General features: G+C 54.6%; 5 protein-coding genes across 14 annotated transcripts in view; 2 read left to right on the forward strand and 3 right to left on the reverse strand.

The window, feature by feature from the left end:
- Positions 1-6691, reverse strand: part of LOC110388166 (cryptochrome-1-like) — a 10644-nt gene extending 3953 nt beyond the window's left edge. The window contains exons 1-7 of one of the 4 annotated variants that reach the window (XM_021377125.1): positions 6337-6691; positions 3191-3615; positions 2320-2436; positions 2060-2207; positions 1642-1782; positions 811-981; positions 593-733 (exon numbers count right to left, since the gene is read on the reverse strand). In XM_021377125.1, the coding sequence (XP_021232800.1) occupies positions 593-733; positions 811-981; positions 1642-1782; positions 2060-2207; positions 2320-2436; positions 3191-3603 (1131 nt within the window). In that variant the 5' untranslated portion in view covers positions 3604-3615; positions 6337-6691. The other 3 variants (XM_021377123.1, XM_021377124.1, XM_021377122.1) reach the window with 3 other exon arrangements.
- UBE2T (ubiquitin conjugating enzyme E2 T) lies at positions 6834-10152 on the forward strand. 3 transcript variants are annotated; one of them, XM_021377131.1, is made up of 7 exons: positions 6834-6943; positions 7430-7578; positions 7856-7925; positions 8414-8519; positions 8935-9033; positions 9276-9359; positions 9941-10152. In XM_021377131.1, the coding sequence occupies exons 2-7, from the start codon at positions 7470-7472 to the stop codon at positions 10055-10057; spliced, it is 585 nt and encodes a 194-aa protein (XP_021232806.1). In that variant the 5' UTR covers positions 6834-6943; positions 7430-7469; the 3' UTR covers positions 10058-10152. The 3 variants fall into 3 exon arrangements, with proteins under 3 accessions (XP_021232806.1, XP_021232805.1, XP_021232807.1); XM_021377130.1 differs by having other exon boundaries at positions 6890-6982; XM_021377132.1 differs by lacking the exon at positions 6834-6943 and adding an exon at positions 6950-6982 and having other exon boundaries at positions 7435-7578.
- Positions 10208-14328, reverse strand: LOC110388168 (tetraspanin-18-like). 3 transcript variants are annotated; one of them, XM_021377128.1, is made up of 8 exons: positions 13718-14328; positions 13258-13351; positions 12919-13113; positions 12285-12359; positions 12092-12190; positions 11722-11901; positions 11339-11422; positions 10208-10905 (listed from the first exon to the last, which is right to left on the reverse strand). In XM_021377128.1, the coding sequence occupies exons 1-8, from the start codon at positions 13963-13965 to the stop codon at positions 10858-10860; spliced, it is 1023 nt and encodes a 340-aa protein (XP_021232803.1). In that variant the 5' UTR covers positions 13966-14328; the 3' UTR covers positions 10208-10857. The 3 variants fall into 3 exon arrangements, with proteins under 3 accessions (XP_021232803.1, XP_021232802.1, XP_021232804.1); XM_021377127.1 differs by having other exon boundaries at positions 11305-11422; XM_021377129.1 differs by lacking the exon at positions 11339-11422.
- ADIPOR1 (adiponectin receptor 1) lies at positions 14457-21101 on the forward strand. Its single transcript, XM_021377126.1, has 8 exons — positions 14457-14551; positions 14675-14866; positions 15676-15792; positions 16367-16538; positions 17323-17509; positions 18667-18854; positions 19946-20139; positions 20410-21101. The coding sequence occupies exons 2-8, from the start codon at positions 14726-14728 to the stop codon at positions 20536-20538; spliced, it is 1128 nt and encodes a 375-aa protein (XP_021232801.1). The 5' UTR covers positions 14457-14551; positions 14675-14725; the 3' UTR covers positions 20539-21101.
- Positions 22407-27333, reverse strand: part of TIMM17A (translocase of inner mitochondrial membrane 17A) — an 8089-nt gene continuing 3162 nt past the window's right edge. For 2 of the 3 annotated variants that reach the window (XM_021377133.1, XM_021377135.1), the window contains exons 3-6: positions 26335-26398; positions 25887-26015; positions 25403-25513; positions 22407-23976 (exon numbers count right to left, since the gene is read on the reverse strand). In XM_021377133.1, coding sequence (XP_021232808.1) covers positions 23906-23976; positions 25403-25513; positions 25887-26015; positions 26335-26398 — 375 coding nt within the window. In that variant the 3' untranslated portion in view covers positions 22407-23905. Of the gene's footprint in view, positions 23977-25088; positions 25217-25402; positions 25514-25886; positions 26016-26334; positions 26399-27333 lie in introns of those variants that run through there. The other variant, XM_021377134.1, reaches the window with a different exon arrangement.

Consider the following 27333-nt stretch of genomic DNA (forward strand, 5'->3'; position numbering starts at 1 on the left):
ACCAACAACCAACCATCAACACACCAACAACCAACCATCAACACACCAACAACCAACCATCAACACACCAAACAAACAAAAAATACAGGCTAGTAGATGGAGGTTGAAGCTCACACTGTGCTGGTCAGGATACTCTGCACACATGGAATGCTCTCCAGCAACAGTTTGCCAGAAGGAAGCTCAAGGACATGGTCTCAGAGAAACCCAAAGCCCAAAGTTCTTGCTTTGAAGACTGCTGCAGACTGAGCAAGTCTTCATTATTATCACCATCAGCCAAGACCAGACCTCGGGAATGGGAATGGCTTCTCACCACTACACCCTGTACAGCATGGCCCAGACTCAAGGAAAAGGCAAAGAGATTTTTATAAACCTTGAGACTTTAGCAAGGCTCAGTAATAAAGCGCTGTTAGAATCATAGAATCATTAAGGTTGGAAAAGATGACTAAGATCGTCAAGCCCTGCCATCAACCCATCACCACCATCCCCATCCTACAGTACCACGTCCATGCTCACATTGCACAGGGTTTTCTCACGACCAGCCGGAACGGAAAATCACGAAACCAAAAGAGAAAACCCAAAACCAGAAGTGAACCTTCATGCCCTCCTCCCAGCTGATCCAGAGGTCCCCGCGGGTCAGGAAGCAGGCAGCAGCGTGCCGGGCAAGGTGGTGGATCCAGCCCTCCTGCCGCAGCTGGGTCATGATGGCATCAATCCACGGGAACCCCGTCTGAGCCTGAGGCAGAAAGCAACGTCAGCCCTCCCCTAAGCTCCAAGCCAAAACGCAGCCATCGTGGAAAAGCATCTTGTTACCGTTTTCCATTTGTGGAGCCTCTCAGCATCCTCATACCAACGGATCTGGAGGCAGATGGGGTTCCCGGCCATTTTGGTGAAGTTTGGTGTTGCTGAGGCCACCGTGTAGAAGAACTCCCTCCACAGCAGCTGCCCTTGGAGCGACACAGGGGGCAGGGAGTGGTGCTTGGCCTGCAAAGACACAGAGATCAACGCTTCTGTTCGCTCATTCCATCGCAGTTTCACTCATTTTGTGAGGCCCACGAAAGAGGCATTACTCTTAACCACACTGCTGCCTCCATGGCGGTTTCCCATGAAAGCTGAAGAAACCAACGACCTGAAGCAATGCCTTTTGCACCAAAGCTGAATTCTGTTAGATCTCGTATTACCTTGAGCTTTCTCCATCTACCTTCCAGAACGGTATCCCACAGGGATTTCTTAAACTAAACGTACACTGATCAGCACACTGGCAGCGTGTCTGGCTGAATTCGGGAGGCTCAGCCACGTCCCTGTGAGCACAGAGGCATTTCCTTGGGTTGGTTTCAGCCACACCATTTCCTGAGAATCAAGTTTTCACAGCCTGGTTTTGGATGAAAGCAGACACCAGGAACAAAGCTTCTGGAACAGGTTGAACTGCTCCAAAACTCCAGCTGAAAACCAGGCAGACACCAGCTCTGTACATCTGCACGTTGTTTCGTGCCATCACAAAAGAAACTGCACGGACTTCATAGGACATCGTGAGGACACTTCAGCAACATCGCATTGTTACATGCATCATCTCTCTGCCAAGAGGGTTAAACCCCAACCCCAGAAGCGTTAGATTTGCTTGACTATGGCCAAGTTTTCCCTTACCTGAGCATAAATGTTTGACAACCTGTAAAAGAAGCTGCGGACTGACAGGCAGCCCATGCTGAAATAGGGGCTCAGGCCGGTGGTGCTTGGAAGCAGCGAATTTGGGACTGTTTTTGGTTTGGTGAAACGCGCCACCCAGCCCTGAAATGAGAACAGAAGTCAAGGTTCAGCCAATGGACAGGGATTGGCTCTTGGCAGCTGGTTTATGCATGTCTAACATCACGCATGGGAAATACTCCCACCACCACCGTCCCATTGAGAACAACAACATCCCGAGGTGAGGCTGCTTGGAGGGCAAGTCCTCAGCAAAAACTGGAGGCCACGGCCAACTGGTTTCTTGCGGTCCAGCCCCAACCACACACCACTGGATGGCACCAACCTCAGCCCACCCGCACAACCCCGTATCATTGGGACGGACCTGGTCGGCCAGGTGCCGCTCCAGGCGCTGCAGCCCTTCGCTCTCCCCTCCCCTCCACGGGGAGATGCTCTCGGGGGGGATCTTCAGATCCGTGGGCAAAGGGACCCCGTAGCGCTCAGCCAGGCTCAGCTCGGGGGGGCTGCACCTCCTAATGCAAAAGAGAGGGAACCAGAGCCAGTAGAGTTTCCAAGACCCCATTGGACCCTGCTCGTTTGGACAGAGCAAGGCCCTGCAGGTCCCTGCTGCTGGGTCTCACTTACTGGAAGTCCTCGGCTGTGAGGTTTCGGACAGGCACCTCCGGGTCCCCGAGCACAGAGAGAATGCGGAGGAACCTCTTGTATGTCAGTGGGGGAGCCCCACCATTCAGCTCCAAAACCCTATACATAAAATAAAACAATGTTCACCGTGACATGGATCAAGAAGGAAACTGGAGTTGTGGGTGCATGGGGAGGTGACAGCACGGTAACAGCCCCCATCCGTGGAGAAACCACCAGTGGGAACACATGGTTTGAATTCAAGATGGAACATCACGTCCATCCATGTATTGACACCAATTAAGGGCTTTTCAGGGTGATGTGTTAAGGCTGTTCTAATGATTATCACTCCATCATTATTAACTTCAATATCTGCGGTCTTTCAGCTGTGAGTAACTGCTTGGACCCACAATTATCCAGACATCGGTGAAGTTTGATTAGAAAGATCCAAAAAGCCAGACAGAAGGAAGCGTACAGGAGTCCTTCTGAATGTGGAATCATAGAACCATCGAGGTTGGAACAGACCATCATCCAACCATCAGACCAATCCCATGTGTCAGCAAACTTCTCCTAGTGTTTAAGAGCCGTTACTGGGAGGGCTTAAAGGGAATTAAATGGCCAAAAGGGGAAAAATTAACAAATTCCTCAGGTTCTGCTTAGAACCCAGCATCCCAAAACCTGTGCAACCACCAGTTTCTTCTCCTGCTTCCAGCGGACAATTCTCCAGCAGTCGGTGCCACTATCTCAGAGAGCCCCATCTTCTCAGAAGGAGCTCATCCGAGGGACCGAGATCCTCAGCCTTTCCTCTGTGATGTTTGCTAAGTGTAAAACAAACCTTTCTGGAGGTGCCTTGGCGGTCCTCAGGGCAACCACGTACCGTTGGGTATTGTAGAGGCTGTGGCCCACCAGCGAGAGCACCTCGAACCCCAGCTCTTCCCCCAGAGCCCGAATGTTGGCCTCCATCTCCTTGTAGAAGGGCTCCATCTCCGCGTCCAGAGTCACCTGCGTGATGTTCCACTTCTGGACGTGATCTCTGACGACCGACGCGTAGTCTCCTTGAATGACCAGCAAGCAGGAACCCAGCTGGCACAAACTGTTCCGCAAATCCTCCAAGGACTGCAGCAGGAAATGCCACCGCAGGGCCCCTATGTGCATGGCGGACGTCATGAAGGCTCTGTCCAGGATGTAGACGGGGTAGACGACCTCGGAGGACTGCAGCGCGGCCAGCAGCGCCGGGTTGTCGTGCAGCCGGAGGCCCTTCCGGAAGAGGTGGATGGTGCGGTGCCGCATTCTGCCCCCGAGCTGCGGGGAGGGGAAGGGAGAAGGAGAAGAGGAGGTTCCAGAGAGATCTCATGGCCCCAGTGGTCATGGTGGGTGGTTGGGCAGGGGATCCCCAGAGCTCCCTTCCAACACCCATGGCTCTGGTTTCGACATTCTGTCCCTTCCAACCTCGGCCTTTCCATGATTCTACACTGGCTTTGAGGATGCAGCATCCCTACGAAGGAACGAGGCCAACTGACGGCCAGAAACAGAGCTCCTAACACCGCCCAGCTCTGTTTGCAGCAGTTTTTCCTGTTTTTTCTTTTTTTTTTATAAGCTTTCATGAGAAAGATGGGATCAAAGTCGTACGTACACGCCAGGTCCCACTGGTCAGCAGCTGCATGAGCACCTCGCTCACTGAGAATGGCTTCTTCCCACAGTTATAGAATGACAGAATCGTTAAGGTTGGAACTCCTCATCTCCCCAAACCCAACCCCACCCCACTGTGCCCACTGCCCACGTCCCTCAGTGCCACAGCTCTGCAGTTCTGAACCCCTCCAGGGACAGTGACCCCATTGCAGTCTGGAACATCACTGCTCTTTTGGAGAAGAAACCCAACCTGACCCTCCCCTGGCGCAATGTGAGGATGTCAGCTCTCTTCCCCTCATTTCCCTTTGAAGCATTGCAGTTGACCTGAGGGCTGCAGGAGGGCTGGTGCTGGGGGAGCTCAGAGCAGAGCCCCACGCTGCTCCTGGCCCTGCTCACCAGGATGCGCTCAAGGAGCAGCAGTGAGCAGCAGCAAGGAGCGAGGAGCCCTGGGTTTATGCCAACCTGCCTCTTGTTTCAAGCATCACCACCCAGAGAATCAGGAGACAGTGGATGAGCACAGGATGAAGCAATCATCTCGAACCTGCTTCAGCCCCTCCCAGCAAACCGCCCCTCCTCCACCCTCCTAAATGGCCGCAGCAGTGACGCAGCTCTACCAACCTCACGCAGTGCCCTGTGCCCAAAAGCACACCTTGGCATCACCCAACGCAGCCCCGGCTCCAACACAGCCCACTGAGTGCCCCATAGACCCAACCCCGCAAACTCACAGGCACCGAGGAGCTCACAGTGCGCAGCCAGGAGGGAGCCTGGCACCGAGCGCCTGCACGCCACGGAGAACAGGAAAAGCAGAGTGCCAACGCCTGGGGAGCGCCCAGCTGGCACGTGGGGCAGAGAATCACGTGCAACGCACAGAGCAGGGAGCCTGCAAGGGTTGTCCCGAGCTCCACGGCCCCATCTTCAAGGTTTGGGTTGGATATTAGGAGAAATTCCTTCTTTGAAAGAGCAGTCAGGCGCTGGCATGGGCTGCCCGGGGAGCGGTGGGGTCACTGACCCTGCAGGGGTTTAAGGAACGTGGGGATGTGGCACGGAGGGCAGTGGGCACGGTGGGAGGGGTCGGCGTTGGACTGGGTGATCTTAGAGGTCCTTTCCAACTCTAATGACTCTATGAGAGGGGCCCGAGCTCAGGGTGGGTGCTGAGCTGGTGCTGTGGCGGGGTGGGGGGGAACAGGAAGCGGGCACGGGGTGCTGGGGGTGGCATCAGCTCAGCACCAAAGGGCTGCAGCATTGGGCGCTCTGACCCCATCAGAGGGAGGGAGGCAGAGGCCGAGCTCCCACGGGGACGGGCAGGGAGGAGCTGCCAGCTCTTTGCATCAGGATTCCTCCGCTTCCCGATTTAATTCCCCGCAAACCGGGGACACGATGGCACCCAGCGAGGCTTCAGTGCATCCAAAACCACCAACCCAGGCAACGAACGCTTTGGGATGGGAGGTCTAATGCAAAGCCACTCTTGTCCGTGCAACGATGATTGCTCGTATGTTGCCCTCTCATGGTCAGAAGAGCAAAAACACCAATCAAACACACAGCACTAATTACTACAGAATACCCCGAGTCAGAAGGGACCCATAGGGATCACTATGCATTAAAACCATATCTCCAACCATGTTATCCTTTCCGGGAGCCTCGTGAAAGGATGAAAATTACACTACAAGGGTGTTCTCTGCACGAATTCCGCAGTGAATGCATTCACCCACCGTGTTCTGTGAAATAGCACAAGCCCGAGCTTATTAATTAAACAACGCCAAGTTTTGATTAATCAAGTTATTAATCACGGTTGACCGATGGGTATTGTTATCAAGCGCCGCCCCCAATGCTTCGCTGCAGATTGGGCTGAATGGTGATCACGCTAATTAATGGCGTGTATTTTTCAAGGTGCTCCCCCGTTCCAAGCCAGGCTTGGTCGCTGCCTCGTGGTTGGGAGTTCCCTACGTAACCACGGGTCCACCTCTTACAAGCACGTTGGCTGCTCCGAAAGTAATGCCTCCCGTTTGTTTTCATGGAAATTCCAACAGCAGCAAAGAGCACAACCATGCTCACCGACAGAGCAACTTCTCAGCTACCAAATATCATTTTTTTTTGTGCTATATGCATGCGTACCCGCACAGAGAGATGCAAAGGCTGGGTCTGAGGACCAAGGGCTGTTGTCACCCCGCAGAGCCAATGCACAGTGCTCCCCCCCCACTGTCCCCGCTGCATTGAGAAGACGACAACAGCGCAACTGCACAGCGTTATACACACACACAGCCCTACGCCTCGGGGCTGTGCAGCGGAACTGTCACTGCTGCCCGGTGGCACTCGGAGGGACAACATCTCGGGAGTGACACAACACTGCCCCCGGGGCCCCCCGTTACCTCCCCGCTCCGGAGCCGCGGTGGTCACCTCCCGCCTCCTCCTCCTCGGGCCCCGCTGCCCCGTTTCCCCGCCGGGCCCTGGGTTGACACGCAGCGCTACTCGACTTTAGGCCACGGGGCCGCTTATGCAACGCACAGCGGGGGGGGGCACCGGGGGCCGGCTGGGCTGTGCCCGCCCCGCGGAGCTCCCATGGAGGCGGGGAGCGGGGTGGGACATCGGGGCTGGGCACGGCACGGCACGGCACGGCACGGCACGGCACGGCACGGCACGGCACGGCACGGCACGGCACGGCACGGCACGGCACGGCACGGCACGGCACCTCCCATCCCGTCCCGTCCCGGAGCCCCGCGGCGCGCCCCGCGCAGCCCCACGGCTGTGGGCGGGCTCTCTGTAAGCCACGCCCACATTGCGCGGTTTTTCCCTCCTTGAGGGGCGTGGTCTGTTTCCCGCCAGCGGATCTCCGCCAATCGTCGCGCGCCGCCCCCTTCGAATTCGAAATGCCGCCGCCGAGGGGGAGGAGCCAGTCGGCGCCCAATCAGCGCTCGTATCTTCGGTAGGGGGCGGGGCTGGCCGGCAGCGTCTCCTCCCGTTGCTAGGCGACGGAGGAAGTCCCGCCCCTCGGCTGCGCGCTGAGGTGGGCGGGGCCGGGGGGTGTGGGAGAGCGCTGGGAAGGGTGAGGGGGCTGCGGGGGTTAGAGTTAGGGTTAGAGAGGGTGCAGAGAGGCTGGTTGGGGAGGGGGTGGTCCTTGTTTGAGGGGGGGTCAGTGGGTCTAGTGGGAGGGGTGGGGGGTGGTGAGGCCTGGGGGGGCAGTTGGGGTTATGTCATGGGCTGCAGAATGGAGGGGTTGGCCGCTGAGGTGGGCCCTGGTGTGAGCTGGGTTGGGAGGAAAGGCCATGGGAGGGTGGAGATGAAGCCAAGGGCCCCCTCTGTGGGGTGAGCGGGAAGGCCTGGGGGGCTCTGCGCTGGTGTGGGACATGAGAGCATCCCTCAGAGCAGGGCATGGCGTGACAGCACGTCACCGAGGGCCCTCCCTTAAGCAAAAGGAGCCCCACGGTCAGGGTTCGGGACAAGATGGTCCTTAAGGCCTTCTCCAACCCAACCCTTCCTATGGTTCCTTAAGGGCAGCTGAGGAAGAGCCCCGTGTCCAGCCCCGCAGCGCCATGCAGAGAGCGTCGCGGCTGAGCAGGGAGCTCGCGCTGCTGAGCACGGAGCCACCGCCAGGAATCAGCTGCTGGCAGAGCAGCACCCGGCTGGACGAGCTGCGGGCACGTACGTGGGGCTGGGGGCTGGGGGCTGGGGGCTGGGCTGCCAGGGAGGAGGGCTGGGGTCAGCGTCCCTGGAGATGTGGCACTGAGGGCCGTGGTTGGCGCGGTGGGGTTGGACGTGGGGATCTCCGAGGTCTTCTCTGCCCGTAAGGATTCTGTGATCTGAGCAGTGTTAGAGTTACAGAACTGTGGGCGGTGCGTGGAGGTTGCCGGACAAATTCCTGCGGTTTTGAACGTAGCGTTTATGCTCTAATGTTGTTTGTTGGTTTGTTTTTCCGAAGAAATTATAGGAGCTGCGGACACACCGTATGAGAAAGGGATATTCGACCTGGAGATAGTTGTTCCTGAAAGGTAAGCAAGCAATGACGTCCAGCTGCTGTGGTGTTTCTCTCAAATTATAAGTTAATACACTTGATGTGGGGTCTTTCCTTCAACCTCCCCGTGAGGAATGTTGTTATCTTTAGGTGAGACCCTTCATTTATGGAATGTAATTGTTGTTCCTGCTGGCTGAAGGGTTCACTCCGTGCTGGGTGCCCTGAGATGTGTGATGAGCAACCTAAAAGTGCTGTAACAAGTTTCCTGCCTCTGTTGTCTCCAAGCTTCTTGGAAAGCAGCTTGTTCCGAGCACAGAGCTTCCTGTGGGGTTTGCTCCTTTGTGGGAGGCACAGGGAAGTGCTGGCCAAGCACAGCTGGAAGCAGAGAGCTGCTTCCTCCAAAAATTAAAGGGAGAGAATGTCACTTAGTAACTGCTGGAAGGGGGGATTAATGGCATTGCTTGGGGGATGAAGCAACCGGGGTACAAATATAACGTTTTGTTTCTTAACACTCATCCCTTCCAGGTACCCATTTGAGCCCCCGAAGATTCGATTTCTGACCCCTATCTATCATCCTAACATCGACTCTGCTGGAAGGATTTGTCTGGATGTTCTTAAATTACCACCAAAGGTAAGATAGAGCTGCTTGGGCACGGTAAGCGAGCCTGAGGAGGATAATGAGCTCCTTATCTTTTTCTTGTAAAAGCCTGATTGAATATCTGTTTGCTACTGACTTATTTACGCAGGAGCGCAGCGGTAGAGTTTTTGTGTGGCCTCTCCTTTGTTTAGAGATTAGAACATGACCTTCTTTGCTCCGTATAAGCTTCCAAGGCTTTAAGGATTGCAGTGGGCAGCCCTCTGAGAACGGGCTGCCCCAGCTGAGACGCGCAGCGTGCAGCCCACACTTCCCAGCCGGCTTCCTCAGAGAGGCCTCAGCCTCTGCTGATTGCAAACCGGGTGTTCTCCACGGGGCTCCAAGCCCTGAGCTTTCTCCAGGCCCACTCCTTTGGGTTTCTTTCCTCTCAACTGCTTCTCTCCCCCTGCAGGGCGCGTGGAGGCCCTCCTTGAACATCTCCACGCTGCTGACCTCCGTACAGCTGCTGATGGCAGAGCCCAACCCCGATGACCCCCTCATGGCAGACATCGTACGTGGGCTCCTCTGAGGCTCTGGGGGCCGTGGGCACGGGGTGGGGCAGAGCAGCACCTTTGCTCAAGCAAACTAAAGCAAGCAACAGGGTGCTGTGCTTCGTGTGACGTGCACGTAGCGGTTTGGGTCTGGCGCTAGGAGACCTCGTGCCAGGACTCTGAGGGGAGTTCATAAACCCCCAAAGCTCAGCCTCAGCTTCTCGGTGTTAATATTGGCTCAAATCTTTCTCGTTATGTTTAGTCCTCGGAGTACAAGTACAACAAGCAGCTCTTCTTGCTGAATGCCAAGGAGTGGACTGAGAAGTACGCAAGCCAACAGAAGAGGGTAAGAAATGGGCTCTCCTTTTTCAGCTGAGTGCAGCTGTGTGAATGCTCCTTGTCTGAATTCGCCTTCCATGGCCACAGCTTGGAAGGGGACAGGTTGTGTGGAGGAACAGTGATCATTCCTACCACGTAAATGGGGTGTTGAGTTGCAGTGCTTCCCAAGAAGTTTACAAAATGAGCAAGACTGATAGAACCCTGAGATCCTCAGCCCTGTTCCAAACTGCACGTTCTGCTATGGCTGTGCCTTGTGCTCAGTTTCTTCTCCTGCTCACTCTGGAGCTGACTGCTTTCTGCCACCACACTTTGTATTTTCCTGCCTCTGTTCTGCATCCTGACCCACCTCACAGCTGAGATGCGTAAAAGTAAATTGCATTTAAGCAGATCAAAACCTGTTCCAAAGAATCAATTACGTTTGGGCCATCTCCATTACCTGAGTGCTTTCCACCCCATACCTGATTTGGGCAGCATCCTTTCCAGGAAGGGGAAGGCTGTCTATGCACACACAGATGGGAATTAGCACAGCAGTGCTAATGACTTAGAAAACTAAATTATTCACAGCTGTTACTTCTTATTTCTTTGGAGGCTTTGGAGGAGAAGACAAACCAGAGTGAAACAGAAACCACCAATGAATGCACCACACAAAAAAGAAAAGGGAGCTCTATCAGCAAGAAGGAGAAGAAATCTCGCCTGGGCTCCTAAGTGACTTTGTTCTTGATGTGGCTCTCAGCTTTGCTCTCACTGTGTTCTTTTTTTCTTTACATGGGTATAAGTAAATATTTTAATATGTCATAGTAGCAGGCTTTATTTTCTCTGTTTCCTAGGAGTTGTTTTGTTTGGTTTTTTTTGAGAAGTTACATAAATAAAGTTTAATTTACTTATTTTTTTTCTGGTTTGCTTGGGGTTTTCAAAAGATCCTGAAGCAAAGGCTTGTAAAGCTTCCAGAGAGCCAGTTCTTACATTCCATTTGCAGGTTGCGCCATTGAATGCAGCTGGGTTGCATCTCCAGGAGCTGGACAGTGAAAAGCACCAGCAGAGAGGGAAGGGCTGGGAAAGGACAAAAGGGGCCCAGAGGTGTGGGAGGGCAGTGCAGGAGGGGGGGTGTGAGGAATGGTGGAACAGGGCAGTCAGACTGAGGGGAGGATGTGGATATCCTGGCCCTGGTGGTAGAGCAGGTCAGAAGATTTTAGGGGGCAGGACTCTGTGTCGTCACAGCTATTTTCCTGGCAGATTGCAGCAGGAGCAAGTCTGATGCTCGGCCTCCTTGTCTCCAGTTCTAAAGAACTGAACCTGGGCCCTGTCCCTGCTCCAGGAGAAGCGAGCCAGCTCATCCTTATCCACCCGCTGGAGCAGACACAGGACTCAACAAGGCTACTGAGCTATACAGCTGGGCTAAGATACACAAGAAAACAGAGCATCCTTGCCTGCTGCTGCTTCCAAAGTGTTTGGCTTGACTCTGCTGCGCTGCCAGCGGCCTGGAGAGCTGCTCCCAGCAATTGTGCTCAGTCAAAGTTGTAGTAAAGGCAGAAGGCAAAGAACATGGCAAAGATCTGAAACAGAAGGAGAGGGGGAGCAGGTTAGCTCCCTGCCACGGCAGCACCTTGGTGGAGCATGAGGCTGAAGGAGTTCTGTGCTCTGCTGCTGGTCCAGCCGGGCACCAGGAGACCTGAGCCCTGCAAGGGGCTGCCCTGTGCTGCGTAGAGGAAACTGCTGAGCAATGCTTCTCCTCTCCAGGCCTTCAGGAGCAAAATTGAGCTCACTCCCTCACTCCTTCTACCCACCTCACCCACGCTGGCTTTACATCCCTGAGACAGACCTGCTCTGTGGGGGTGGTTACAGCAAACAGAGGCCTTGGGGGGGCCAGCCCAAGCCCATCTGTGGTCCCAGCACACACAAAGCACCATCCCTTCCCCTACCAGAAAAGAGAGCGCCCGAATGAGGTGACCCACCGCCTGCCTTGTCCCCTCCAGCTCTGCTCAGTACCTCGATGCCCAGCACAGCCAAGCTGCACGTCCCAGGGACAGAGATGTACTTCTGCAAGGTCCTGCCGAAGGTGGGGAAGCAGCCCTGGGCAGGAGGGGAGACGATGGAGGCATCCCTTGTGCTTCACAGGGCTGCAGGGAGCTCAGAGACAGACCGAGGGCCAGAGAGGTTGGGACAAGTTGGGGGCACCATGGTGGGGCAGTGTGAGCTGGGGACTGGGGGAGTCACCACAGCACAGCAGTGCCCCAGGCTCCAGTTCACACTCCCACGCTTGAGGCACAGGGTGCTCTTACTCCATAGGCAGGAGTCTGAGAAGTGCTGAGGGCATGGCAGAGACACGGCAGGGCAGTGGCAGCGCAGGGCAGGTGCCCATGTAGCCCTACCTGCTCGTGGATGTAGCCAGGGCTCCTCTCCTGGCACTGCTCCCAGCCCAGCAGCTCTCCTGTCTGCAGGAGCCCGTTCCGGGCACAGCATGCCCGCGGCCAGGGAGTCCCTGGGTGCAGCTCCTGGAAGCGGGAGCCGTTCCCAAAGTCTTCAGGCCCTAAAACGCCACAACAGGAGAACTGAAATGGAAAAGAAACGCCATCAACACATTGTCCAAATGCAGGGACTTCGCTTGGGGGTGCTATAGAGGGAGGGGGAACAGCCCAGCATGTGTCCTGGGGTCCATGAGAACTGCCCCTGTGATCGCAGTCACCCTGAGCAGGACCCATGGGTGCTTCACACCCCAGCAGGGGCCTCCTGGCCACACACCGTCACCATGAGGGTATTCCATGCCACGGAGAAGACCTCAGCACCCTCATCCCCGCAGTAGTTCCTTCGCAGCTCTGACAGGAAGAGCTCTGGCCGGATCTGTGGGATCAGTGCCACCTTTGAGCACCTGGGGACAGGGACACCACACACCCACCCTCACCCAGCCACTGCCATCAGCTTGAGGGGACAGTACCTGCTTCCAGTGCACCAGGAAGAGCGCAGCCCCAACGAGCTGTGTGACAAAGACAAGGCTCACGAGGATGAAGAACTGGAAGGCAGCAGGACAGAAAGGTCAGAAACCATCCTCAGCCCATGTGCAGCCTGCTCCTGCTGCTCCTCCCCTCCTCTGCCACTGTCCCTGCTCATGATCAGGGACACGGGGACAGGGGGACAGGAGATGAGCATGCAGTTCATGGGGAAAGACGCAGCATCTCTGAGCACCACAGCTGTAAGGCAGAACACAACAGGGTCTGGAAATGCCAAAGATATTGTGGTGCCTGTGCTCAGAAAAGGGCTTCTGGCCCTCAAAATGGAAGGAAAAGGATCAGAAATGCCATGTGGGACAAGCCTACAGAAAGAGGGAGAAGAGAGAAAAGAGAGAAAGAGTCCACTTGGTGCTCTACATAATCCTCTAGGCTTTAAATTCAAAGTTTCAAAAGGTGGAGACTGGACTGGGGAGTTTGTTGAAGGCCGATGGTGCCAGGATGGGGGTTCTGGCTCCTCTGGGGATATCCTGCATCCCACAGCGTCCTGCATCCCACAGCTCCCTGCATCCCACAGCGTCCTGCATCCCACAGCTCCCTGCATCCCAGTTTCCCCTCACTCACCACCAGCAGCAGCAGGCGGCTCCGGCGCAGTGCCCCGCAGCACCCCAGGAAGCCCAGCAGCGAGAGGGCGATGCCCACAGCCAGCAGCAGGTAGGCACCCACACTCAGCACAGGCTTGGCAGCCACGATGTCCTGGAAACCAGCCGGGTCCACAGCCACCCAGACCCCCACGCCCACCAGGCAGGTCCCCCCGGCCTGTGGGACACACCACGGTCACAGGGCAGCTCGTGGGGACAGTGCTGAGGTCCCCTCACATCCCAGCTCTGCAGGGATGGCACTGCTCGCCTTGATGGCTCTGAGCACAGCGCCCTGCACCCCTCCATCCCCAGAGGGACTCACAAACACCAGCACGTTGAAGATGAACATCAGGTACTTCATGCAGCTCAGGACACCCATGGGGACAGCGGAGCTCTGCAGGCAGTGGCGTTGGTCCCTGCAGAGGGGAGAGCTCAGCCCTGGCCCCCGCCAGCCCCAGGCTCCAGGAGGACGTGCTGCTGCTTAGAACGTGGCCACAGAAGGGACGGGGGGGACCAGAACTGCGAGGGGAAGCTGGCTGCTGGCACTCCTCCCCGTGCTCCCGGATCAGGTGTGGGGTGTGACAGATCGCTCTGTCCATGGGGCAGCTGCCAGAGGGAGCTGGGATGCACACATGGAAGGGATTCTGCCCTTCCCCCGTGCCTGATGCGCTCCCGAGCCCCCATTGAGCTGCAGTGGGTAACGCCCAGACCCCCAAAACCTACAGGCTGCCTCTGCCCCCCAAAGCTTTCCCATGCTGTGCCCCCAGATCCCCATCACTCACCCCACGGGGACACTCTGCGCACCTCCAACCACCACCGGGACCGTCCGCACCGATTTAATGCTGGAAAGGTTGGAAAATCCCCCCGGTCCCAGCCCAGCTCCCGAGGAACCCCCACCCACAGTGGGGCATGAATCATTGATGGGAACCGGATCCGGCAGCGGGGAGACTCCGGGCCCGGGGTAATTAAAGCAGTTCTTGATGGACAGAAAGACGAGCTGGTGGCCACAGGCCAGGGGCAACCTGGGCATCAATGACTGTTGCCCACACACGGTAGGGAAGGCCTCGACGCCCTTTGGAGCTTGGCCACACGGCCACCAGCACTTCGAGAAGGCTGAGGATGGACAGACAGCGGGACAGGGGACAGACGGATGAGGCCTGTCCCCCCGTGGGCCCCCTGCAGGCCGTGTTGCTGTGGTAACGGAGCAGCAATGCCACCATCGCGGGATCTGAGCCCACGCTTCGCTCCGCGGGCGCTTGGTGGCCCCTCATGGGGTGCAGGCCCCGCCCGCTCCCCGCTGCGCCCCCTCCAGCACGCGGCTCCCGCTGTTACCGCCCTCGGGCCGCTCCCCGCCCCGCCCGCAGGGGGCAGCAGAGCGCGCGGCCAGCGAGACGGCGCCGCAGCGCTAGAGCGCCCCCCCAACAGCTGGGTGGCTCGACCAATCACAGCGGGCGGCGGCGGCGGGGCGGAGAGAGACAGGCAGCAGCTCCAGCCAATCATAGTGCGAGAGCTAAAGCGGCCCCCGTCGGGGCGGGGCTCAGCTGCCGGAAGCGGCCCGTTCCCTCAGCGTCGCTTCCGGTGCCGCCGCCGCCGCCCTGCGCGGGATGTAGCGGCCGGTGAGTGTGGGTGCTGCCTCCGGGGGCGGTCGGGGGGTGCGATTCCGGTCCGGTTCCGTCGCTCTCAGCTCCGGTCTCGGCCCCGGCCTGGTGGCGTTGACTCTGCTCTTCCTGCCTCCCCAGTGCGGCGGCACAAGGACGCGGAGGGACCCCAGGAGCAGCGCCGCCGCCGCCATGGCGTCCCGGAAAACCGCCGCCGCCGCGCAGGGCAACGGGCTGGCAGCCGCCGGCCGAGACAGAGCCCACCTGGAGCTCGCAGAACTGGGGCCGCTGCTGGAGGAGAAGGGCGAGCAGGGAGCAGCCGGCACCGCCAGCGTAAGGCGCCTGCCCCGGCACCGGGGATCGGCCCGGAGTGGGCCTCGTGCTTCGGGATTAACCCCGAACTTCGCCCGTTATCCCACGGGCAGTGCGGGCTGGGTGCGGGGCTCGGTACCCGGGGATGTGCCAGGGAAGGGTCAGGTTGGGCGTTAGGCGAAATAGCGGTGATGCGTTGGCACAGCTGCACAGGGAGGTGGTGGGGTCACCGTCCCAAGAGATGTTCAGAACCGGGGAGATGTGGCACTGAGGGACATGGTTGGTGGGGAGGGGTTGGGGTTGGACGTGGGGATCCGAGAGGTCTTTTCCAGCTGTAATGATTCTGTGATTCTCTGATGATCAAACGGTGATCGGCCCTCTGCTTGGCCCAGAAACGTGTCTTAGCTCCTATGCTGTCAGCTGAGTTATGCTGTCCCTGCGCAGTGTGCGCTCAGCCCCTCTGGGCTCCCAAAACTGCTAATGGCAAAGGATGGGGGGCACTGAGCTGCACCATGCCATGTGCCCCAGGGGGGCTGCTCACAGAGGCAGGCACCCGGCTCCAGGACAACCCGGCTGGGCCCAGGGGCTCTTCCAGCTTTGGTTGTAAGGATGAAAATCCCCCGTGGTAATCCTGCCTTTAAACTAGGATAAATCTGGGATTAGCCTGCCTGAGATGGTTGAGGCGGGAGCAAGTTGCATAAGTGATGGTGACCGGTGGGTTCTGTCCGACCCCTCAGGAAGGGATGAAGCCCCAGGTGCTCTCCGCGTGCCCATGCTCTCCCCGTGAGGGAAGAGCAGGAATGCTTTCCTCCCAGCATTTCTCCCTCTAGGCTGAAGACCCGCCATGTCCAGTGGCCCGTGAGGAAGAGGAGGAGGTGGTCCGTGTGCTGACTCTGCCTCTGCAGGCTCATCACGCTATGGAGAAGATGGAAGAGTTTGTGTATAAGGTATGGGGGCTTCCTGGGATCCCGGTGGGCAGCTGGAGGCTGTGGCCAGCCCTGCTGGGCCTCGGGAGCAGCCCCAGTGTCACTGTCTGGGCCTGGGAGCTCAAATGTTGGTGCTGGTTTTGCTGAGTGCCTCTGCTCAGTGCTGGTGCTCGTGGTCACCGTGTCTCAGTGAGCAGTGGCAAATGAATGAGACCCAGCACAGTTCTGTGGCCAGCCAGGCTTCTTTTTGCCTGACTAAAATGGAAGGGAATTCTCCAGTGCTGGGAGCGGTCGCTTAGCGTGCTGAAGGGTTAAATGCTGTGAATTGTCTCCAGCTCCTTAGGGGATGTGGAAGTGCTCTGCAGGATGTGGGTGGCGTAAGGGATTCCACGGGGTGTCTGGTGTTGTGAAAGTCAAAGTTCCTCTCCCAGAGGAGAGTTTCAGGGCTTTTTCAGCCCTGGCTGTAGGCAAGACCTGCTGCTTTTGTTCTGTGTGCAGCTTGAGCTCCCAGGGCGAGTCAGTGTGAGCCTTTGGGCTGCCTTGCTGCTGGTGCCAGCCCTTGTGGTGGCCACCAACACGAGCTGGTGTGTTTCAGGTGTGGGAAGGACGCTGGCGTGTGATCCCCTACGATGTGCTGCCCGACTGGCTGAAGGACAACGATTACCTCCTGCACGGGCACCGGCCCCCGATGCCGTCCTTTCGAGCCTGCTTCAAGAGCATCTTCCGAATACACACCGAGACGGGCAACATCTGGACTCACTTGCTAGGTGACCGGGGAGCTGTGGGGCTGCGCAGCATTTCTGTAGGGCTGCAGGTGTGCTCTGCCCCAGTGCTTAAGGCAGAGGGCTGCCTCTGAAGGACAAGTTTGCTCCACAACACTTGCTTGATGTCCTCTCTGTGCCTACTGCCTTCCTTTTAGGGTCATGTACCCCTGCCTGGTCCTGCGCCTGTAGGCAGCTCAGTCGCTGGTGGCTGGGAGCTCCGGGAGCTCCTGGGCCTCTGGATGGAGGAAGAACAGGACGCTTCCTCACAGATGCGCTGAGACCTGAGCTCAGTGACTTTGTTCACTTCTCAAGAGCTGGTGGCCCCATTGGGTGGCTTCAGGGTGCAGGAGAGGTTTGGCCAGATGTTCTGCAGAGTCCTGGCCTGCATGGGGACTCAGAGGCTCAGGGTCTTCAGGAGCTGGCTGTGCTGTGGCCAGACTGCTCCTGCTGCACAGTGGATCTGCTTGAGCACTGCAGGTGAGCTGCTCCTGGGATGGAGAAACGTGTCCCGGGCAAAACAGTGTCTCATGAAACTTTTTCTTGAAACCCAGGATGTGCCCAGGCTCTGTCTTGCAGAGCACAGCCATGCCTGTGATTCTCCTGGCTCTTCGATTCTGTGCCACCCATGCTGGCCTCTCCCGTGTGTCCCTTATCACCTTCCCTGTGCTGCTGCCAACATGTTCTGCCTGTCTCAGGGTTCAGTCCATCTGTTGCACTCCCTAGGTCGATGCTGGATGTGCTGGGTCCCCCTCCCTCTGCCTGACTGCCCATTTGCTGTTTTCTGCAGGTTTTGTGTTGTTCCTCTGCTTGGGGATCCTGACCATGCTGCGGCCCAACATGTATTTCATGGCTCCTCTCCAGGAGAAGGTTGTGTTCGGGATGTTCTTCCTCGGAGCGGTGCTGTGCCTCAGCTTCTCCTGGCTTTTCCACACTGTCTACTGTCACTCAGAGAAGGTCTCACGGACTTTTTCAAAGTGAGTCAGCACCGATGTGGTTGTGTGGTCTCGGGATGTTTTGACTTCTCACAGCACTTCCTCTTCAAGTGCTGCATTCACCCAGATTTTATTCTTAGGGGAAGGGATTGTTCACTGGATGCAGTGTGGGGCTCAGAAGGAGCAGGGTCCGGGATGGCTCTGCCCTGTACCTGAGCACCTTGCACCTGGCAGCTCTGATGCCCTCAGGGACTGGGGCCTATGAGGACTGGGACCCTGTGGGAATCTGTATCTCCCAAGGGAACGGCTTTGCTGCCTCTTGGAGCAGCTCAGTGAGGAATGGGCCTGGTCTCACTGGGCAGCCGTGTGTCTTCCAGTTTACTGGATGTTTTCGAAAACTCTGGGTTGGATCCAATTTGAACTGAAACCAAATTGAAAAGCAAAACAAACAGGATTCCCGGCAAAGTGGAAACACTGGGTAGTAGCCAGTGCTTGTCTCTGAGGTCAGTGTTGTTCTCTGAGTTAAGTTCACATCAGCCTTCATGGCACAGGGAGAGCAGCAGCAAGGCTTTCAAATGAGATCTTGCTCACAGAAGTCTATCAAAGGCATTTACTTGGGTGCTGCTTGCTGGGAAATCCTGCCAATCTCCTTTGCACAAACACCAGATCCCATGGGCTCTTGTCTCTGGAACAAACTGTGCTGCCTGTCCTGAGCAGAAATGTCCTTGTGTACTGGGGAGGGTTCCTGCAAGGCTGCCATGGCAGTGGGGTAATGCAGCCGACTGCGTTTCGGTGGTGAAACTGTTCCTGGATCAATAGATCGAAAGCACTTTGCAGGGGAGAACAATCAAATCCATATTCACAAGGACTAATGCCCACCACTTGTCAAGGTGGTTTGAGCGTACAGCAGCTCCGTGCCATTCCTGCATATCCAGCAAGCTGCTGTTCATTGCACTCCTCCCAGCTCTCTTTGCATCCTCAGAAGCCCCCGCTCCTTTCTCCTGTCTCACACTGCACCGATGAGACTTGAATGTCTGTTGTCCAGGGCAGTTTCACCCGTGGGGTCACAGCTGTTCTGTGGCGGTGGTGACTCCGTGTGGGTGCAGATAGGCTGGATGGCACCAAGTGCCAAGGGGAAGCAGGACGGGCTGGATTGTGGGGCTCACCTGTGTGTCTCTCTCATTGCACCCTGGCTGCAGGTTGGATTATTCAGGAATTGCACTGCTGATCATGGGAAGCTTCGTCCCCTGGCTCTATTATTCGTTCTACTGCTCCCCGCAGCCAAGACTCATCTACCTCTCCATTGTCTGCGTCTTGGGCATCTCCGCTATCATTGTTGCTCAGTGGGACCGGTTTGCCACCCCCAAGCACCGGCAGACAAGAGCAGGTAGGAGTGCTCCGTGCTCATCATGAGTCCCCAGCCCCAGGAAGGAGCCACGTAGTGTGCTGGGGAGTCACTTTGGGAAGAAGCCATCGTGTTGTGCTGCAGGTTCCATGCTAGAGCAGGGCTCCAGAGAACCGCAAAGAGCTCCCAGCACCTGCAGCATTCATTCCCCTGGAGCACCACGCTGCTCTGCAGCAGGGAGGCCTCCTTCCTCCTCTCACTGCGCTGGAGATTTGGGTCCTCCACTGAGCAGGGCCGGTGTGAGCTCCTCTTGGCAGTCAGCAAGGCTGAGGTTTGGAGCAGGCAGAGAGTGTTTAGAAATAGCCCTGTAAGCAGCAGCTGGGCAGCCTGGGGCCGTGCTGCACAAAGGCACACTCTCCAGGAAGTGGTGTGGCAGTGTGGAGCTGCAGCTCATCCAGAGAGGGACAGATTCCCTCCTGGTCTCCTCCACAGCGTGTGCTGCCATGTCCCTGCCCTCCTGGAGGCTGCACGGCAGGCCTCTGCATGTGCAGCCCACGGTGCCCCCACTGCAGCCTCTGAAACTGATCCCTCGAGGTTAAAGCTGTGCCAATGAGCATGGAGGAACGTCTCTGCTCTCCTGCCAGGGGGTCCTGCAGTAAAATGCTTCTTACAGCAGCATCCTCACTACGTGACAAGGGCTGGGCCCACGTCAGTGCTCTGTCAAGAAGGGGACAGGGCTGAGCGCCAGCCCCACCATCACCCATGCAGCATTGGTGTGGGTGTGCTGGCACGGATCACAGCTGCCCGCTGCGGGTCAGAGCTGCTTTGCTGCCCTGGTGTGAAGCAAGCAGTGGCAGTGCCAAACCCTGCCTGCTGCTGCGGGGACGCCCTCCTGCTGCTACTACAAGCCGCAGCCTCTCCTCACTGCTGTCTTGCTGTGGTGCTGTCAGCCCTCTGCTGATCTAATTAAATTTGACAGCTGAAAATTCCTACACTGCTAATTAGCACCTTCCCCCTGAGCTCCAAGCAGCTTCAACAAACAAATGACTCCGGCAGCGTCGCTCCTGGCAGGGCCGGCGGGGCTGTGCTCCTGGCGCATGCTCCCTCTTGCTGATCTCTCCTCTCCTCTGCAGGCGTCTTTCTGGGGCTGGGGCTGAGCGGCGTGGTGCCCACCATGCACTTCACCATCGCTGAGGGGTTTGTGAAGGCCACCACCGTCGGGCAGATGGGCTGGTTCTTCCTCATGGCTGTGATGTACATCACGGGCGCGGGGCTGTACGCTGCCCGCATTCCTGAGCGCTTCTTCCCGGGCAAGTTCGACATCTGGGTGAGTGCTGTGCGAGGGGTGAGCGCGGCTCCTCGGGGGCAGCTGGGAGGCTGAGGAAGGGGAGCTGATGGTGGGGATCTCTGAGATGGGGAGAATGTGGCTGGGCTGCCACGCTGCCTCCCAGCACAGGGCAGGTAACACTGCCAGGGAGCAACAAGGGAGAAAATGCAGTTCTGAGGAGAGTGCCGGGGTCACAGCAGCGTGGAGTTGTTCCCAGCATTGCTCTGCCTGCTTCCCTGTGGCTCAAAGGGCTTTCTCGCTTCCCTGCAGTTCCAGTCACATCAGATCTTCCACGTGCTCGTGGTGGCCGCAGCCTTTGTCCACTTCTACGGTGTGTCCAACCTGCAGGAGTTTCGCTACGGACTCGAAGGGGGGTGCACAGACGACTCTCTCCTCTGAGAGCGCCTGATTTTAGTACAAGCTTCCTAAGTGCTTTTTAAACTCTCTTTGCTAAAATCAAAGGAAGACTCAAAACTGTTTGGGGTTGTTGTTGGATTTTTTTTTGGTGGCCGTTTTTTTTTTTTTTTTCTAAAAAAAAAAAAAAAAAAGAAACAAATTCTTTAGCAACGATCTGTCGACCAAATCCTTACCCCCTTCCCCATGCACTTTGCTGGGGCTGAGGGGAGGCGAGGCTGGCCTGGCAGCCTGCCCTGCCGTGCCGTTAAGGTCTCACCTCCTCCAAACAGTGTTGTAGCTGCACCGTGGTCCTCTGACCTGTCCAGGCATGCCCATTTCGGAAAGCAAAGGGTGCGGGTGCTCCGCTCCCGGCACTGCTGAGCACTCCCTTCCCAAGCACTCACGTGGCACCAGGCCCAGGGCTGGAGGTTTTGCGGACCCCTCCCAGCAGAGCTGCCTTCCTGGGAGCAGCTCTGTGGCCCCCCCAGTGCTGCTGCCCAGGGCACAGGCACAGATTCACGTAACTTAAGTTTTAATTGTCTTTTTTTTTTTTTTTCCTTGACAAAGTAATGTAAACATAAATGAGAGAATATTTAATATTTAATACTAAGCTTTAAGAAGACTTGCTGCCACCGCAGTGTACTCGGCTCCCTCGCTGTCTGTGGTAGTGAAGGAAGGACAGTGTTTTAGGGGAATGTAGAGCTGCTGTAGCTGATTGAAATAAAGAGGTGAATAGTTCAGTGTCGTGCTGGTGGTGTCGGTCTCGTTTTTTGGGGCGATGATGGAGAAGTTGCTCCTGGGGAGAGCACCCCAAGGAGTGCGTCAGGGACAGCCGGGAGCTGCCTGCAAGCTGTGGGCTCCTTCCTACCCACAGTGAGTCAGGACAGCGCCGACAGCCAAAACAAAACAGGAAGCTCTGGGGCGTTGTGGAGATGACAGGGCAGGAAACCCTTCCCTGGAGGCACAGCACGCTGCGGGGCCGTGGGACCTGCTGCCTTTCCTCTTGTCAGCTCACCCTGCAGGGCTCCCAGCCATCCAGCAAAGTCACTGTAACCCAGTTAGCATGTGGGGAGTGAAGGGCAGCACCTCACATCGGGGTTTGCCCTTGTGCAGAGAGGTGTGCGAGTGACCGTGCGGCACAGACGGTCACGGCGGATTAGAGGGGAAGGGCTGAGCTGAATAAAGCTCTTCTTGAGCAGTTGAAGCCTGTAACCTCACAGTGGGGTGAGGGAGGAGGGGGTAGGGGGGTGTGGTGGCCCTTTTGGGGGCTGTTTGGATGTGCTCTGGCTTTGAGCATTGCCAAATGCAAGGCTTAGATGGAGCCCCCAAAGCAGGGGGCAGCAGGTCCCACACACCTCACTGCTCCAACCCTGCCAAAGTCTGCTCCCAGCCCAACACTGCTGGGTCAGGTCACCCAAGATGTTCAGGGTGCTGTTTAAATACAGTCTCCCAGCAATAGATGCTGTGTGCCCAGCCCTGATGGCGCCCAGGAAAGGCTGGGGGTGCTGGGGGCTCCCGCACCCACAGATAGCTCAGCTCCTGGGCAGCACAGCCCCAGCCCCAACCAAGTCACCTCCTGACCCCACACAGCCTGGAGGCCCTGGAGTGCAGGGCCACGAGAGTTGGGCCAAGGACGAGCCCCTCGAGCTGCAGAGGCCCATCCCATAGTAGGCACGCAGCGCTGAACAACGCCCAGTGTGCTAATCCTATATCAGGAGTGCAGGAAAACATCTGGTGATTAACATGCAGATTTGGATGCTCAGGGGAGGAGCAGCACTGATGAGGGATCCGGCTGTAATTTTCCCTGCCAGGGGCTTGCTCGCTCCTCTGTGGCTGTGGTCTCAGTTAGAAACAGAAGCAAGCACTCCGGCTGAGTAACAAATCAAGACAATCCTTTACAATTCACCTGGGCAACCAGGTAAGAGGCAAAGCGAGACAAGCCTTCACAAACACAAGGCTGTTGTGCTAAAGATTTTTGAAAATGACATACCAGCAGCAACAATACCAAACAAACAGCAAGGTACCAGAGCAGCAAGCCACCATGGTCCTGGAGCAGATCTAGGACAGGCAGGGTGGTGGAAACAGGGGAGGCAAATGTCGCTTTTACAGGACATAGAAGCCTTATGTTCAGGATATTGTACAATCTTAATTCACTCATTTGACCGCTTCTCCTACTGAATGAGTCTGACAGTTTCCTCAAAGAGTATGGAGATCAAGCTCCTTCCTGGGCAGAAGAAAAGTTCTGAAGAGTCTTGGATAATACTAAACAAGTCTTTGAATGCTATCACCTGCTGGCACTTCCTGATACCTATTAGCTAGGACCTACAACAGAAAACCCCACTGGATATGATTTTTTTTTTTAACTGCTGGCAAGAGGGAACATGCCTTCACAACTAGAGTTTAAGAACAAAAACATGGAACCAATGGAACTGTGCTACTTTCAGAGCACCAGAGGACTCAATCCACAATAAAAAGCCAAGAGACTGTGCTGAAAGCATGCATGCAGGTGCAATGTGCCTCATCCTCCAGCCACACAGAGCTCACTGCTTTGTGTCCTGGGCCCCTACAGCCATCCCACTGCACAGTTCCAGCAGGGGAAGCTGCCTATGGCATTTCTGCTTGAGTCTGTTGTGAAAGCCACAGTAAAGCAGTAGCCAAGCCAAAGTCAAGGTCTCAGCACAGCCACAGAATTACCATGCTGCCACCTCCTGCAAGAAGGGCCTTAACACCCCACATACTCAGGGGAAGGACGGAGGTATGCTGCAGCATGGAAATTCACAGAAGACAGATTCTGCTTTAACCAAAGAACTTGGTTTGCATGACAGCAGCATGGTAAACAAAGAACAGATAAACATATATTGCTGGAAGTAGCTTTCCCTGGCTTGTACATTCCACTAAGATTCACTTCTGGAATGTAAAACTGTATGTAGATTAACACCTTTCCCTTAAGCCGAAATTTGTGTAGAAACATAAATCCAAACTTTGCGTAGCAACCTAAATCCAAAAGGGAAAAGGGTAAATTCCAGATGCATTCACTGTGGATGGTTAATGCCACATCCCAGAGAAGTCTTCGCAGACATTCACTTCAGCCCATGGCCTAAGGATTACAAGACTCCACTTGGTCCTTATCTTAAATCTCCGTGTATTCTATCAGACATGTATTAACGTTACAGCAATGGAATCTGTTACGAATAAATAGATCTGTCACCTTCTAAAAGTTCTGTGCAGCTTGACACTGACAAGTGCTGAAGGTCCTCTTGGCATGGTTTGTGTAAGAGACTACCACTGGTGTAAAGACATACCGTATCCTGATCCTCCAGCATTTTAAATTACAGCTCAGCTACAATACGAACTAACAGAACGAGGATGATCACTGGTATTGTCTGTAGTCGCCAAACGGAGAGGGCTGCAGCTGGGAGGGGTCATCTGAGAACTGAGGGCCTGTGGATAAGGAAAAAGATAAAAAGTCAAAAACATGAAAAGGCACTCTTCCTACTGAAAGCATGAAATACACCCACCGTGTTTTCCTTTAAAATAAATCCCTTCTGAGATTAATGAAGCCAATAACAAGACTTCACATTTGATTTTTTTTTTTTCATTCCAAGAAGTTCAAGAGGTTTACACCTGTTCCAATAAGGAACATATTTTTATTTTTTTTTCCCCCTCTCTTTTACTAATGAAAAAACAAATCAGAACAATGGGAGGGAAACATTTTCAGACACCGAAAGGCACTGGAAACCTATGCCTCAGTGCCCTGCAGTTGAACCTAGGCACTCTGTAAAGGTTTATCCACGGTAACTTGCCCCACAATAAAGCAAGGCAGTGAAATGGAACAAGTCGTCGTGGATCAGCTTCCTGACTCCTCTTACTGCCATTCTGCTGAGGGAAGCAATATGCTTATTACGTGCCAAGCTTAAAGAGAATAAACTGTGACAGACAGATGAGACCCTTTCATTAAAGCAGGTTCATTTTAAAAAGCTTTTGTATTAACAACTTGTTACAGAAATTGTACCAATTTATTCAGAACAAAGAACGTCAGTGAACAAACCAGAGAGAGGAATCCTATCAGGAATTAGTGGCTTGCCACTAATCCTTTCAACACTAGTGTTTTTGTCTGTATTCCTCCCAAAATGAGGAGGGGCAACAGAGGTATTAATTATTTCAAGCAGGCAAGTATTTGCATAAATGATTACAGACTCACTGACATCTCAGCTTGTGTTGCACTTAGAAAACAAAAGGGATCCAGTTTCTGGAAATCCAACCATCCCCACTACCCTCTTTGAAATCTCCTGTCTGTATCTGCCTGATCTTTACCACCTCACTAAAATCACACAGACCACAGCCACCCTGCCAGGACCACCCACCCCCACACTGCAGCATCACCCAGCACGGACTAAACACTGCAGCCACCGTACGGCAGGGCAGCGTGGGCGCACCAGGGCAGGGCAGAAAACCAGCTCCTCAGCCTGGCAGCCTCGCTTCCAGCCTCACAGCGCTGCTCTGATAACACCACCCACATCTGCACATTTTGCTCAGATAAATCCCAAACATCTCTTCTACCCTGCGAAGCCCTGTGTTTCACTGTGTCTGGAAACACCCCCCCCGCCCCGATTCCTATACCTTTACGCTGCTGAGTGATAGTCAATCTTGCCACTTCATTTAGGTGTGGATGTCTCTAGACCTGTCATCCCACAGAGAGAAAATTTAAAAGCTCTTGTGGCATCAGCAATGTGCAGCTCTTCTTTTGAATTCTTACAGACTTGGAAGCTGGCAAGTGGTGGAGTAGATTTACTCCACGATAAGACTGGGTACATCAGCAAGGACAGCACAACAAAAGCCTTGTGCTGCCGCAGTGAAGGCTCCTTACCGTTCTGAAATTGTGTGGAGGCAAATCTTGTTAAGAGAATACCAGCTCCTTCAATTAAAGCTAGGAGAATTCCTCCCATTGCGGCAGATCCAACCATGGCAACAGGTCCATCTAAAAATAAAAGAACACGTTTCTTTTTTTGCTGCATTACTTGGCATGTCACAGCTCTCTTTCTATAGTTATAATCTCTCCTACGAGCAAACTCATTAGTAATTTTGCATTCATTAAGCCTCATTAGTATCACTAATAAAGGAATAATTACTAGGGAACTCTCCTCCTTCCTCAGGGAAACAAAAGAACAACGGTAATGTTTGAGAACATTATTACTTTCATAAGCACAGGACACAAGTCTAAGATTATCTTTCAATTTCTCTTACGAAGTAAAATTCCATTTTGGGAATCACACAGTTCTGCTCCACTGTAATGGACGTTAAAACACAGAAGCTTTCTCAATGAGTTCCCTCCCCAGAGCTCCATTTCTTACTTCTGGCAGCTAAGATGGCTCCAGTCAGGGCTCCACTTGTGATTGAATTCCACGGATCTTCTTTCCCCCTCATTCTGACCATGCTGCAGTCGATCATGGAGAACAGACCTCCCCAGACAGCAAAGCTGCCTGTGAGCACGTTGGGAGAAAGAACAGAACCAGTTTAGAGGAAGCAAACGAGCCAGCCATACTGCAGCCACATCCCCAAGACACGCTGTGGTGTTAGCACACACGCTTTCAGACATGTTCAAGCCCAGCAAGAACCAAACACAGGTTAAAAATCAACACTGAGAAAAATTCTAAACTGCTCAAGTCACACAAACATTATCCATGCATGTATATTTCACAGATAACCTCACTAATTCATATTTCATGACAAAAAGATTACCAAACAATGATTATAATGGAATTTGAACGATGATGGCGACATCAGAGGGAAATTATTTACCTCCCAGTTGTGGAGCTCTTGTCTTAATAGCCGCCAGACTTCCCCGCAGTCGGTGGTTGACACCCTACAATAAGAACAGAATGAAAGGATCAGCTCTTACTGCCAGAACATGCCACGGGCACCAGATATTTCTAAGCACCAGGATGAGGAGCTTACAAAACTTGCATTTTTACAGCTCCTTTACAACTAATCACAGTTTGGTAACACACCTGTAAACTACAGAAATGACATCAGACATTAAACAATTTAAGTTCCAGGTTTTTTTGTGGGTGTGCTGGGAGTTGAACTGCATGCTCTAATACTGCGTTATTCCTACACTTCTAGGAGATTTAAAAACAGACACTCAAGCTTTCAGTGTGGATAGATTTACTGAACAAGTTTCAAGCAAAATTAAGAACGTGATAAAGCACATAACCCTGGTTGTGTTACATGTCTGCGGGATCTGGCCAGCTTTGGAAAAAGTTATGAATTTTATCTACAAAATTTACCTTGAACTGATGGCTTATTAAGGAACTTCAGGCAATGAAACTGTCACATATGAACACCAAAAACCACTCTCAACAAAAAGCCCTTTCATCCCTTTTAAGCCCTTTCTATAAAAGCCAGAGGAATGTTTTAAAACCCATGTTCAAGTAGAAACAGGGCGTTACTTTTATCAAAATCTGCACCACGTTTGAAGTCAAGATTTTGCAGCTGAAAACTTGAAAGTGAAAAGAACTGATTTTCATTACCTAAACTTTAACTTCCACGTCCAATTTGTGCATTTAAACAAAAACTGACTTTCAAACAAATTGAGTTATTAAAAATGTTAACATTTAATTAAGAGGTTAATTACAGAAAGCAATGTTCCCTAACATAATTCTGAAGGAGAAAGACTCCTTCTCTGAGCCCTCTTACTTCTCAAAGAAAGGCAGAGGGGTAGGGCAGGCTGAGGGAGAACTGCCCAGGTGCATAACAACCAGAAGCAAAGGCAGGGACTCAGCTGAGGGAGCAGATCTA

The sequence above is a fragment of the Numida meleagris genome, chromosome 25 (assembly GCF_002078875.1).
Source record: "Numida meleagris isolate 19003 breed g44 Domestic line chromosome 25, NumMel1.0, whole genome shotgun sequence".
NCBI classification, from domain to species: Eukaryota; Metazoa; Chordata; class Aves; order Galliformes; family Numididae; genus Numida; species Numida meleagris.